The following is a 14,436-nucleotide window of genomic DNA, read 5'->3' as shown; positions in this document are numbered from 1 at the left end:
GTGTGAGATGATATCGCATTGTAGTTTTGATTTGCATTTCTCTAATGATTATGATGTTGAGCATTCTTTCATGTGTTTGTTGGCAATCTGTATATCTTCTTTGGAGAAATGTCTATTTAGGTCTTCTGCCCATTTTTGGATTGGGTTGTTTGTTTTTTTGATATTGAGCTGCATGAGCTGCTTGTAAATTTTGGAGATTAATCCTTTGTCAGTTGCATTTGCAAATATTTTCTCCCATTCTGAGGGTTATCTTTTGGTCTTGTTTATGGTTTCCTTTGCTGTGCAAAAGCTTTGAAGTTTCATTAGGTCCCCTTTGTTTATTTTTGTTTTTATTTCCATTTCTCTAGGAGGTGTGTCCAAAAGGATCTTGCTGTGATTTATGTCATAGAGTGTTTTGCCTATGTTTTCCTCTAAGGGTTTGATAGTGTCTTGCCTTACATTTAGGTCTTTAATCCGTTTTGACTTTATTTTTGTGTATGGTGTTAGGGAGTGTTCTAGTTTCATTCTTTTACATGTAGCTGTCCAGTTTTCCCAGCACCACTTATTGAAGAGGCTGTCTTTTCTCCATTGTATATTCTTGCCTCCTTTATCAAAGATAAGATGACCATATGTGCGTGGGTTTATCTCTGGGCTTTCTGTCCTGTTCCATTGATCTATATGTCTGTTTTTGTGCCAGTATCATACTGTCTTGATTACCATAGCTTTGTAGTATAGTCTGAAGTCCAGGAGCCTGATTCCTCCAGCTCCGTTTTTCTTTCTCAAGATTGCTTTGGCTATTCGGGATCTTTTGTGTTTCCATACAAATTGTGAAATTTTTTGTTCTAGGTCTGTGAAAAATGCAAGGCAGATTCTTTACCACTGGACCACCAGGGAAGTCCCAGTTCTGAGTTTTGATCAGTATACCTTGGTTGGGTATGCTGTTAACATAGGGGACATCTGGGTGAAGGGTATATGGAAACTTTCTACACTGTCTTTGCAACTCTTCCGTGTAAATCTAAAATTATTTCAAAAGAAAATTTTATTAAAACTAAGTTAGTCCAAAGAATTCTAAGATGCTTCAGCATTTAAAAAGTAAAATAAAATTTCCACTCAAATGACACCTTCTCAATGAGTCCCACCCTGACCACACATTGTAAGATGATGGACAGCCTCACTGCTGAACTCCCAACCCTCCTTTCCTGCTCTGCTCTTTTCTTTTTCTACCACAGCACTTGTTATCTTCTAACACATAGTCCAGTTTACTTACTTACTGTGCCTGTTTTGTGGGGTTTTTTTTAGCATTTATTTATTTATTTATTTGGCTGCTCCAGGTCTTATACGTGGCATGCGGAATCTCTAGTTGGGGCACGTGGGATCTAGTTCCCTGACCAGAGATTGAACCTGGGCCCCCTGCTTTGGGAATGCAGAGTCTTAACCACTTGACCACTAGGGAATTCCCTGTGCCTGTTGTTTGTTGTCTATTTCCATGAGGACAGGGAACCTTGTTTTGTTCTCTTAGGTGCCTAGAACAGTGCCTGGTACATAATAGCTCTTCATCAGTTATTTGTTGAGTGAATTAATAAATATGATATAACTTACATTTAGATAACAGAGCAAACCATGTATTCTGTGTGTGAGAGAGAGAGAGAGAGAGAAAGGGAGAAAATGAATAGGAAAGGGTCTGGATGGAGTCTACTAAATTGATACACCCATAACTCTTTAGGATAGGACTCGTTATTAACAGAGTGACCAAGGGGCGGGGCCAAGGCTAGTGTGGGACAAGCTAGCCACCTAGAAGCACTCACTTCCAGCAAGTGCTTGCATTGGCACAGTCCTGAGAGCGAGTGCCTCCGTTCTTTCTATACTCTGTGCAGCTGGCTTGCCTCCCCTAGTCCTGGAGCTTAAAGACTTTATTTTTATACTATTTGAAATTTTATAGTTTTAATCACAATCAGTGCTAGTTGTTTAATTTTTAAAAAATTCAGGAGAGTGAATAGGAAACAAAACTAAAGCAAGTTATTTTTTTAAATTTATTTTATTTATTTATTTTCGGCTGTGTTGGGTCTTCATTACTGTGCGTGGGCTCTCTTTAGTTGTGGCGAGCGGGAGCTACTCTTCGTTGAGGTGCACGGGCTTCTCATTTCTGTGGCTTCTCTCGTTGCGGAGCTTGGGCTCTAGGCGTGGGGGCTTCAGTAGTTGCGGGATGCGGGCTCAATAGTTGTGGCTCGCGGGCTCTAGAGCGCAGGCTCAGTAGTTGTGGTGCGCGGACTTAGTTGCTCCGCAGCATGTGGGATCTTCCCGGACCAGGGCTCGAACCCGTGTCCCCTGCATTGGCAGGTGGATTCTCAACCACTGCACCACCAGGGAAGCCCCAAGTTATTTTTAATATCCCTTAAAAGTTACAAAGAAGTTGTCTTTTGTGTCTTTACAATGAGAAATGAAGGCCAAAGTTACTCCCTGCTGTATGATGGAAAGTGTTAGGGAAAGCAAAATTCAATTTTTCAGATCCCAAGTGTAGTTTATTACACTGAAGCAGTGATGCAATAAGTCATATCCAACATAACCAGCAATGTGTAAGACTAAAGAAGGAGAATAGCAGTTTACTCTCCAAACTGCAGAAATATTTCTTTAAGAAGTTTTTCTTCTGTGATCTCAAAATCACTTTCAGGTGTAGTTTCCTAAGTTCCAAGTACTTGATTTCTGATCTCTCTGACTCCTTTGGTGCCCTTTGAAAGCACAGAGGGCTTTGTGGTTGTCCCTCAGTGCATGGGCAGGAAACTGCATGAAGCATTGCTGGTGCTGAGCGATTCATACTGCCTCCTGCTCACCTAACTCACTGATGGGGCCTTACCACAGAGGGGTCTGCTTCACCCAAGTGGAAAAAGATAATCATTCAACCTTGTAAAAGAATGAAGGGATGGAGGCCGTTTAATCATTTGTCTTTATTACGATGTAATGCTATTTCTGTACTGTTATGATGGAATGGTGATCTGTTGCAGGAACATCAGGCGAACATTCTGGGTAACACCATGCAAAGTGTGGTTGCATTGCTCAACAATCTGGTCACCTGCAAAGATGTGAATATGAAGCTGCTTTATGAACAAGGTAAATGCTTCTTAGACTTCATCTTTGATTTTGTTGAATTTTGCCTATTTGTAAGTTTCCTCATTTTACATAGTAGAGAGTCAAGAAGTACTACTTAAAGTTGATCAATCAAAATAGATGTTTAAAGGTGTACAAATAATGATAACATTACCAGCAAAAATGGAAAGTGTCATTAGATTGTGGTAGATTCTCTGAGTTAATTCATTCTCCTTCATGGCACAAAATCAATACAAACTCCTTACAGATGAGAAACCAAGAAGTAGAGTGTAAGCAGAGTATTTAGACTTAATTGTGCCTATCAAAATGAAAGCATATATGGTCAAAAGCACCTTGGAAAATGAGACTGGATGAGTTGAGGGTGGCTTTACTTTACACTTTATGCATGTCTGTAATATTAAAATGAAAAACTTTCTAAGGACTTCATTTTTTTTAGAGTAGTTTTAGGTTTAAAACCAAACTGAGAGGGAGGTACAGAGATTTCCCATAAAACCCCTGCCCCCCACCCATGCATAGCCTACGCCATTGTCAACATCACTCACCAAAGTGGTATGTTCTTTACTAAAGATAGACCAACATTGACATCCTAGTCACCCAAAGTCCTTAGTTTACAAACGGGTTCACTCTTGGTGTTGTACATTCTATGTGTTTGGACACATGTATGACATATATCCATCATCACAGTGTTATATGGTGTCTTTCCTTTCACTGCCCTAAAAATCCTCTGTGCTCTGCCTATTCACACCCCTGCCTTCCGCAAACTCTGATCTTTTTATTGTCTCCCTAGTGTTGCCTTTTCCAGAATGTCATAAAGTTAGAATCACACAGTAGGTAGTCTTTTCAGATTGGCTTCTTTCACTTAGTAATGTTTATTTAAGGTTTCTCCATGTCTTTTCATGGTTTGATAGCTCATTTCTTTTTAGCACTGAATAATTCTCCGTTGTCTGGATGTACCACAGTTTATTAATCCATTCACCTAACAAAGGACATCTTGGTTGCTTCCAGGTTTTGGCAGTTCTGAATAAAGCTGCTGTAAATATCTGTGTGCAGCTTTTTTGTTGTTGTTGTTTTTCACATCTTTATTGGAGTATAATTGCTTTACAATGGTGTGTTAGTTTCTCCTTTATAACAAAGTGCATCAGTTATACATATACACATGTTCCCGTATCTCTTCCCTCCTGCGTCTCCCTCCCTCCCACCCTCCCTATCCCACTCCTCTAGGTGGTCACAAAGCACCGAGCTGATCTCCCTGTGCTATGCGGCTGCTTCCCACTAGCTGTCTATTTTACGCTCGGTAGTGTAGATATGTCCGTGCCACTCTCTCACCTCGTCACAGCCTACCCCTCCCCCTCCCCATATCCTCAAGTCCATGCTCTAGTAGGTCTGTGTCTTTATTCCCGTCTTACCCCTAGGTTCTTCATGACCTTTTTTTTTTTTCCTTAGATTCCATATATACGTGTTAGCATATGGTATTTGTTTTTCTCTTTCTGACTTACTTCACTCTATATGACAGACTCTAGGTCCATGTGGATTTAAGTTTTGAACTCCTTTAGGTAAATACCAAGAAGTGCAATTGCTAATCATACACTAACTGTTTAATTTTGTAAGGAACTGCTAAATTGTCTTCCAAAGTGGCTGTACCATTTTGCATTCCCACAGTGAATGAGAGTTCCTGTTCCTCAGCATCCTTGCCAGCAGTTTGTGTTGTCAGTATTCTGGATTTTGGACATTCTGATAGGTGTGTAGTGGTAGCTCATTGTTTTAATTTGCCTTTCCCTGATGGCATATGATGTGGAGCATTTTCTCATATTCTTGTTTTCCATCTGTATATCTTCTCTGGTGATCTCTGCTAAGATCTTTAACCTAATTTTTAATTGGGTTATTTGTTTTCTTACTGTTGGGTTTCAGGAATTCTTTGTATATTTTGAACAAGTGTCCTTTATCAGATCCGTCTTTTGCCAATATTTTCACCCAGTTTTGTGGCTTGTCTTCTGATTCTCTTGGTATTGTCTTCTGCAGAGCAGAAGTTTTCAATTTTAATTAAGTCCAGCTTATCAGTTATTTCTTTTATGGATTTTGTCTGTGGTATTGTATCTCAAAAGTCATCACTATACCCACCGTCATCTTGTTACGTTATCCTCTAGGAGTTTTATAGTTTTGAATTTTTTACAATTAGGTGTGATCCATTTTGAGTTAATTTTTGTGAAAGGTATAAGGTAGGTTTTGTGTGTGTGTGTGTGTGTGTGTGTGTGTGTATATGTATGTTGCTGTCTAGTTTCAGCACCATTTGTTGAAGGGACTGTCTTTGCTCCATTGTATTGCCTTTACTCTTTTGCCAAAGATCTTTTAACTATATTTATGTGAGTCTGTTTCTGGGCTGTCTGTTCTGTTCCATTAATCTATTTGCTTATTCTTTCACCAGTACCACACTGTCTTTGATGTCTGTAGCTTTATAGTAAGTCTTGAAGTCGGGTAGCATCAGTCCTTCAGCTTTGTTCTTCTCCTCAATATTGTGTTGGCTGTTCTGGGTCTTTGCCTTCATATAATCTTTAGAATCGGTTTGTTGATACTAATAAAATAACTTGCTTGGACTTTGATTGGGATTGCATTGATTCTATAGATCAAGTTGGGAATATTGTTGCATTTTAAACATAATGTTTACTACTTTTATATTAATAAAATCTTTCATTTGAATGTTCATAAAAATAAGACTTGAATGAGATCGATCAGTGGATAAGATCATTAAGTCCCTGTTCTGATTTTTTCCCCCAAGAATTTAGAGTTTTGTTTCTATGTGGTCATTATATTTAAATGTTGGCAGTATCTTTTTCCTCCCCTAAGAAAAATGTGCATTCCCAGCAGTAATAAATATTGCCAACAGTTAAGGGATTTTAGTGCATAGAAATATTTATTCTTTTATACAACAACATCCTATTCTGTTTTATGGGGTATGTCAGAATAGACCAGTACTCTAATGAATATGGGTAATCTCCAATTTTTTGCTATTACAGATAGTTCTGCAATGAATAACCTTATGCATGCATACCTTCACACGGGAGCAGGACTATCTATAGGGTAAATTCCTGGGGTTAGAATAGCTGGATCAAGGGGTATATGCATCTGTAATTTCCATAGATATTGACAAGGTGTTGTAAGTAACATGCCAATTTGTACTTCCATCAAGTCACATGAGATTGGTTGTCCTCGGACCTAAGAGTATGTTATGTTTTCCCATTTGTTTGACTTTGTTTCTTTATAGTTTTCCTTATATAGGCCATATGCATTTCTTGTTGTTTATGTCTTCCCAGGTTTCTTCCCATCCTTTTTTGCTTGCTATTAGAAATAAGGAATTTTCTGCCAATATAGTTTTCAATTTTTTTTTTTTTTTTTTTGCGGTACGTGGGCCTCTCACTGCTGCGGCCTCTCCCGTTGCAGAGCACAGGCTCCGGACGCGCAGGCCCAGCGGCCATGGCTCACGGGCCCAGCCACTCCGCGGCATGTGGGATCCTCCCGGACCGGGGCACGATCCCGCGTCCCCTGCATCGGCAGGCAGACTCTGAACCACTGCGCCACCAGGGAAGCCCTCAATTTTTTTTTTTTAGTGTGTGTTTTTGATTTCTATTTATTAACTTTGTTCCTAGGTTAATTCTCTTATTACTTTCCATAGTAATGGTTTCTAAATGATTCTGTTTACTTTCTGGTTATATAATAATAACCATTAGTAACCGTCTTTCTTTTCAACTTTTATAGTTCTACTTTTTCTCTCTTGTCCAATTGCAGGATTCAAAGAGAATGAGACAGAGGATACCTTGGTATTACCTTAGAATCTTTTGTTCTGTTTAAGAAGTACCTATCTATTTAAATTTTATCTTTTGTAATCAAGAATAAATAATGACTTTTGTCAAATGCTTTCTTGGCATCTCTGGAAATGAGCAAATGATTTTTCTTTGGATCTATTCATGTAACAGATTATATTTAATAGATTACCTAATATTAAATCATCCTAGCATTTGAGTCAGTAACCACACTTAACTGTGATATAATATTCTTTAATTGTGCTACTTAAATTCTTTGTTAATCTTTTATTCAGGATTTTCCATTGCTACTCATAAGTGGGATTGGTCTGTAGTTTCGTTTTCTGTTTCTTTCTTTTCTAAAAATACTGTTTTTTGCTAGATTTTGGTGTCATTGCTATGTTGCTTCTTCTTCTTTTTTTTTTTAAAGGAAGTTTTCTCTCTTCTTTTCTCTCTTCTTTTGAACTGAATTGAGATCGCAGAAATTATGCAGTGATAGGAGATGTAGGAATTGCATCCTAGCCAGTGGAGAAACCTTGCTATGCACCTAAGTAAAGTTATACCAGCCTGAAACTAAAGGCTACTCTAGACCTGCCATAGAGTTTCAACCATATCCTAGGACTAAGGATTAAACCACTATAGTCCTTTCCTAACAAAGAATAAAACTAATCCCTCAGGGTCAAAAGATTCACAAGGAATTTAACTGCCTGCTAGAACAAAATGCCACTTAAGAGATGACAGTATAACCCACACTCTCTACAACACATTATCCACAGTGACAAGCATACAGCCAAAACTTAATATACATGAAAAAGAAGCTAGAAAATGTGGCCCGTGATGATGATGATGATGATAATAATAATAATAATAATAATAATAATAATAATAAAATGTCAGTTCAAACAAAGCCCAAGATCACCCAGATGTTGGAATTACCAGATCAGGCACTTTTTTCCTATCTGTTAAAAATTTTTATTAGCAAATAATAGAGAGGTAAGATAACCCTAGCACCCAACTGATGCTTTCTTGACAATCAGGAGATTTGAAAGGAGAGTAATGCTCTCACTGTATTATTCAAGGTGATTTCATGTGGTCTTTTCATTCTTGTACTTCCTAAAATCATCCCAAATTCTGAGAAACTCAAATCCAGGAATCTGTATCAGTTTTCATGTGTTGCACTTTTTTTTGAGGATAGCGTTTTTTCCAGCTTTTTAAAGATGCAGCCGAACTACAACAATGTGTAAGTTTAAGGTATACAATGTGATGATTTGGTAGGTGTATATATTGTGAAATGGTAGATCAGGCTTTTAAACAACTATTATAAATATATCCAAGGCCAAAGAGAAAAGAGGTAGGGAATTTCATCAGAGAAATGGAATCTATGAAACACTAGAGCCAAGTAGAAGTCTAGAACCAAAAAGTATAATATCTGAAATGAAAACTTCCCTGGAGTTTAGCACATTAAAAAGTGCAGAAGAAACAGTAACTAAACTTGTAAGATTAGTAAAGTTTTCCCATTTGAAGAACAAAGAGAAAGATTTTTTAAAAATGAAAGAACGTCACTGACCTGTGGGACAATAATCAAGCATTCTAATATATGTGTAATTGTAAACCCAGAAACAGAAGAGGGATAATGGGGCAGAAAACGAATTTAAATAAATAATGGCCAAAATATTCCCATATTTGGTGACAATATTTGCTTATAGATCCAAGAAGCTAAGAAAACCTTAGCAAGATTGAAAAACAGAAACTACCTAAGCACATAATATCCAAACTTCTGAAAATTGAAGATAAAAATTTTGAAAGTGTTCAGAGAAAAATGACACATAAAGGAGGTCAGCAATACAAATGATGGCTGATCTCTTGTCAGAAACAGTAGAGGCCAGAAGAGCAGAAAAATACCTTGAGTGTTGACATAATAAAGCTGCCAACCTAGATTTTTATATTCAGTGAAAATATCCTTTAAAAATGAAAGTGAGGGCTTCCTTGGTGGCGCAGTGGTTGAGAGTCCGCCTGCCGATGCAGGGGACACGGGTTTGTGCTGGGAAGATCCCACATGCCACGGAGCGGCTGGGCCCGTGAGCCATGGCCGCTGAGCCTGCGTGTCCGGAGCCTGTGCTCCGCAGTGGGAGAGGCCACAACAGTGAGAGGCCCGTTCACAGCAAAAAAAAAAAAAAAAAAATGAGGGTGAAATATGGACATTTCAGATAAATGAAAGGAATGGGAATTTTCTGCCTAATGGTAAATGTTAAATTAACTTTTCAAGATAAAGGGAAGTAATATCAGATGAAAACTGAAACTCAGATCTGCAGAAAGAAATAAAGTATACAAGGCAGGGCTTAACTAGAAAAGAATATCTTTTTTTTCCTCTTCTCTGAAATTCTTTAAAAGAAAACTTACTAGGCAGGCTTCCAGAATGGGTACATTGATGACCCCCATAAACCTATCTTGCCATAAAAGTAACAAAAACACTGGAAAAAAAAGTTTGGTAGTAAACTTTGTGAACTCTGGAAATTACCAAATTACTAAAGGCTTGCAACAATGTAAGGAATGTTTATTCAAGAAAAACTGATGAGTCTCTATAAGAAGAAGGCTCTCTGGCTGGAGCTGTAAAGTGCCTAAACGTTGAAGGCATTCTCCAACACACACACACAGCCCCTTGGCAAAGGTGGAAGACTTATTGATTCAAGGCATTTAAGGAAATCTCTGGCCAGTCTGTAGTTGGGTACTGAGCTAAATGACACAGACTCCTGTGGCTTGACACTACAGGTAATACAGACTTAAAGAATTAGCACAGGAAAGTCACTGAACTAACTACAACAAAACAGCAATAACTGAAAACCGTTGGTGTGTGTGTGTGTGGGGGTCTGATTTCCAAACTTTACACATTATATGATCTAAGATATCCAGTTTTAATCAACAATTACAAAGCATGCCCAAAAAAATAAAAAATAGGAAGGTATGGCCCATATACAGGAAAAATGCAGTCAATAAAACTATTTCAGAGGAGATCCATATGTTGGATTAACTAGACAAAGATTTTAAATCAGCTGTTATGAATACATGCAAAGAACTATAGGAAACCACGTCTAAAGATTTAAAGGGAAAGCGTGAAAATGATGTCTGCACAAGTTGAGAATGTCAATAAAGAGATAACATTATAAAAAAGAACCAAATGGAAATTCTGAAGTTGAAAAGTATAATAATTGAGATGAATAATTCACTAGAGATTCTCAATAGTAGATATGAAATGGCAGAAGAAAGAATCAGCTAATTTGCAGATAGGTAGGTCATTACTACTGACCTTATAGAAATAAGAAGGATTATAAGGGAATACTATAAACTAACTATATCCCAGTAAATTAGATAACTTAGATGAAATTTCTAGAAAGGCAAACTATTAAAATTGTTTAAACTATTAAAACATCTGAATCATTGTTCCTTTTCCATAAGAATGTCCCGTATTTATAGCTTAGTAGGTTTTTCAGCCTGATTCCTGTGCATAGAAGTTAGGGGGCCCCAATACCTCTTTTCATTCTGAAAATGAATTAACCCTGTCCTTTTTAATCCAAGCTGGTGGTTCTTCTGACGTTATAATTCTAGCAAAAACTTTGTTAGTTTCCTGTAAATCTTATTGAAATTTATTCCATTAAACAAAAAACCTACCCATGAATCCTTCAAAACATTCTCCTCTCGGGCTTCCCTGGTGGCGCAGTGGTTGAGAGTCCGCCTGTCGATGCAGGGAACACGGGTTCGTGCCCCGGTCCGGGAAGATCCCACATGCCGCGGAGCGGCTGAGCCCGTGAGCCATGGCCGCTGAGCCTGCGTGTCTGGAGCCTGTGCTCCGCAACGGGAGAGGCCACAACAGTGAGAGGCCTGCGTACAGCAAAAAAAAAAAAAAAAAAAAAAAAAATTCTCCTCTCTAAGTTGGGCTGAGAATCAGGATACTGTGGAATAATGCCTGTAAGATTCTTAGTAGCCCTATTGGCCAGCTGAGAGAGTGGATGAGGAGTCAGATGCCTGAAATTGAGATTCCAGAGGTTGCAGCTACTAGCCCATGAAAGCATGGGATTGCATGGCCGAGGCAGGATAAAGGAAAAAATCCTAGAAGACAGAATCTTAGAGAATCGAGAGGTCAGGCATGGAAGGATTGTCTATGATGATGGAAGGCATCTACTGAAATTTTGTATTCAGAGGACTGTTAGATTTGGAGCACCGGAAGAAGCACAGGTGGATTTAACATGAAGCTTAAGTGTCAAGGGCCCTCGTTTACGCAGGGACAGTTTACATTCATAGTTTTTTTCTTCTTACAGCCTATCCCCACTCCCCAACTGGATAAGCTTCAGTTCTCATAATATCTAGCCCCTTGGCATGTTTTGTGGAGTGGAGTGGACATCACAAAAATAATTATGGCAAGAGTAGTGTTAGTGTAACGTTGAGCTCAGAGAATAAGGCGGCAGGGGTGATCTAGTGGTCTGAGGATGATGGCGGTTGGAGGAGGGGAAGTAGGTGGGACAGACTTTTGATCTGAGATTCAGTACATTATAGCTTGCCAGCTGGCTGCTTACTTTTACAAATAAATTTTTGTTGAAATATAGATATGTCCATTCATTTGCGTGTTGTCTATGGCTGGCTTTGTCGTATAATAGCAGCATTGAGTAGTTGAGACAAAGACTAAAATATTTTCCTTAGGGCCTTTTAAGAAAAAGTTTGCCAGCATCTGGTCTAGAAGCAGCAATGGGGTACAAGGCGACACCACTAAGGCCCAGTGTTAAATGCGGACAGAGTGGACAAAGAAGTATCCCTCACTTGAAGGTCCTGCTGAGGAGACAAGGCTCTAAAAGGGGCAGGTTTCAGGTAGAGTAGGAAGATAAAAGGTACATATAGACGAGAAGTGGGTGATTTGAGGGATTTAGCTGATAACTGACTATGAGCTCCACATGTCACAGTGGAAGGGGTTCAGAGGTTGGGCAGGGATGGGATGTGGCCTCTGAAAGGAGATGCACGAATCCTCTTGCTGTTTATACTATGTGTGCGTGACTGGGAGTCCTGAGCGTCCTGTGACAGCGTGAGTAGGTACAGAGGGCATGATGAGTGCAGGTGGTCTTAAGGCTGAGAAGGGTGGTCAGGCTGCAAGTGTGGTGGGGTGAGGAACGGTAGTGGGATTCCAGGAGTACACCGAGGTTGGGATCTCCTTCCTGGCCCTTGCTAGGGGAGGTTAGCAGGGAGGAGAGGCGAGGCCCTTGTGGGTGCAGAAAGTCTGATTTCATTCTCCAGAGATAACACCAGGTCTGACTTTCCGTTATACTCTGCTGCTTTCCAGACTCTTTGGCTACTAAATGTGTGGGCTGATTTTTCCAAAGTTGGGTAAAAGAGCTGTTGGGTGTTTGCCAACCCAGAGTGTATTAAGATTCAGTGGACAGGGCCACATGAAGAGTTACTAATGATCTGCCACTGTATGGGCTTGAATGTATGTGGTTGGCTTCAATGAAGTCTTCTTGTTAATTTTTATTTTGGATCAATTCTGGCTCAGTCATTGGTTTATATATTCATTACATGTCATACAGAATTAAATACCCTATTCCAAACATAGTTAACTTGTAACATTAATACCTTAAAAAATCACCCCAATGTAAGTGAGCTGTACTGCAGATGAAGTAGAAATGATTATTCCTGCCTTGAAGTGCTTCATTACGGTGCTGTATTAGGCCAGGGTCAAACTGAGTTTCATCCTCAGACCACACATTAACACCTAGTGGTAGAATGAATTCTAAGGCATACCTTTTTTTGCCCCTCACGTTTTAATATCTCTGAAATAAGTACATCAACCATTGCTATCCACATGGCAGTCCTGACATAGTTTTAGCTGCTGACATGTGTGTGTTAAACCTTGTGGACTGGGTGTGAGTGCCCTGGAAGTGAATCCAGAGACCTCAGGAGAGATGCTTTGTAGTGCTCTCTTGCATCCGTGTTCTCATGGAACAAAGCTTATGGAGCAACACGGACATTGATGATTCCAAGTTGACAAATGTGAGGAGTCAGCCTCCAAATGGGAAGAATTTTTTAGAAAAACTCAACTAATTAATTTTACTTAGATTTCCTTTTTTATGTATTATAAAGGCAATATATGAGAAAATCCATATCAAAATGAGTCTCAGACACTTGCATTGAGTGTAAGACGAAGTTCTAAGTGATAAAGCGTGTGCCATGTAATTGGTAGCCTCTTTTCGTTCTTAGTGGTACATAAAATAATACTGTTCCTTCTGATCACTGGCATCTTAGACTCACTGAGGTGTGGTAGGTCATATATGTGAGGACCTCCGTACAGCATCTGCCACCTGGTAGGCATCCCACAAGGTATGCAAACTCCAAGAAGTAGAGTCATTGACACATCACCAGTATGCAGCTGCATTGTATAATTCAGGTTTTTTGCTTAAACATTTTCATTTTTAAATGAAACATTTAGGGAAAGAATTAAAAAACAAAGACCTTTTGTTTATATTTGAAAAAAAAGTGTTAGAGTTATTAACATTTTAAAATTGGCTGCTGGCTCATTCTTGTGCAATGACCTTTTGATAATGGATATTAATTCCAGCTTCAGTTTTACCAGCAGAGCTGTCAGCATAATGGATGTACATGACACACTGCAGTAGCCAAAAAACTGTAGCACCTCCAAAGGAGCATTTAAGGAAATTGTTTGTCCCCGTTGGTTTATGGTGTGTCAGAAATCAAAACACTCATTTCTTGCTAGGTTTATTATAAAACTGCCTAAATCGGTGTTTCCTCAAGAGACCAGAAAATCACTATGAGAGCTGTTTGGGCTTTGAAGGTGTACTTGATAGCTCTCTTAGATTCCTTTATATTTAAGAATAACATTCAAAATGATGTCGCAGGGCTTCCCTGGTGGCGCAGTGGTTGAGAGTCCGCCTGCCGATGCAGGGGACGCGGGTTCGTGCCCCGATCCGGGAGGATCCCACATGCTGCGGAGCGTCTGGGTCCGTGAGCCATGGCCGCTGAGCCTGCGCGTCCGGAGCCCGTGCTCCGCAACGGGAGAGGCCACAACAGTGAGGGGCCCGCGTAAAAGCAAAAAAAAAAAAAAAAAAATGATGTCGCAGAGCAGGAGTTGGCAAACTTTCCTGTAAAGGACGAGATAGTAAGAATTTTAGGCTTGTAGGACCATATGATCTTTGTCACTACTGCTCAGTACTGCCAGTATAGCAGGAAAGCAGCCACAGAGAATGCATACATGAGTGGTTATGACCTTGTGTCCATAAATTTTCTTTAAAAAATTAGGTGGCCAGCCCACTGGCCATGGTTTGCCAACCCCTCTTGTACAGTAACTAACTCAGACTCTCCCAAAACTACTCTGAAATTTTCACATCAACATACTGGTAAAATTTAGTTATTAAACTATGATTCAACTTAAGAAGTAACCGAAAATTACATTTAAATGAATATGTTCAGAAAGAGGCCACTGCCTTCACAGTAGTATGAGGATTTGTGAAGAAGAAGTGGAATATTTGCCCTAAGGGCTTAGTCTAAAAATCATGATAAATACATC

The 14,436-nt window shown here is 39.3% G+C and overlaps 1 protein-coding gene across 2 annotated transcripts in view; it reads left to right on the top strand.

The window, feature by feature from the left end:
• ULK4 (unc-51 like kinase 4) overlaps positions 1–14,436 on the top strand; it is a gene marked incomplete at its 5' end in the record, with an annotated part of 522,486 nt that overhangs the window by 283,006 nt on the left and 225,044 nt on the right. For both annotated transcript variants that reach the window (XM_079713313.1, XM_079713312.1), the window contains one exon: positions 2,979–3,084. In XM_079713313.1, coding sequence (XP_079569439.1) covers positions 2,979–3,084 — 106 coding nt within the window. The remainder of the gene's footprint in view (positions 1–2,978; positions 3,085–14,436) is intronic.

This window comes from Hyperoodon ampullatus, assembly GCF_949752795.1.
Source record: "Hyperoodon ampullatus genome assembly, chromosome: 10".
Lineage (NCBI taxonomy): Eukaryota > Metazoa > Chordata > Mammalia > Artiodactyla > Ziphiidae > Hyperoodon > Hyperoodon ampullatus.
The sequence above is the reverse complement of the archived record's forward strand: the minus strand, read 5'-3'. Positions and strand labels throughout refer to the sequence as shown.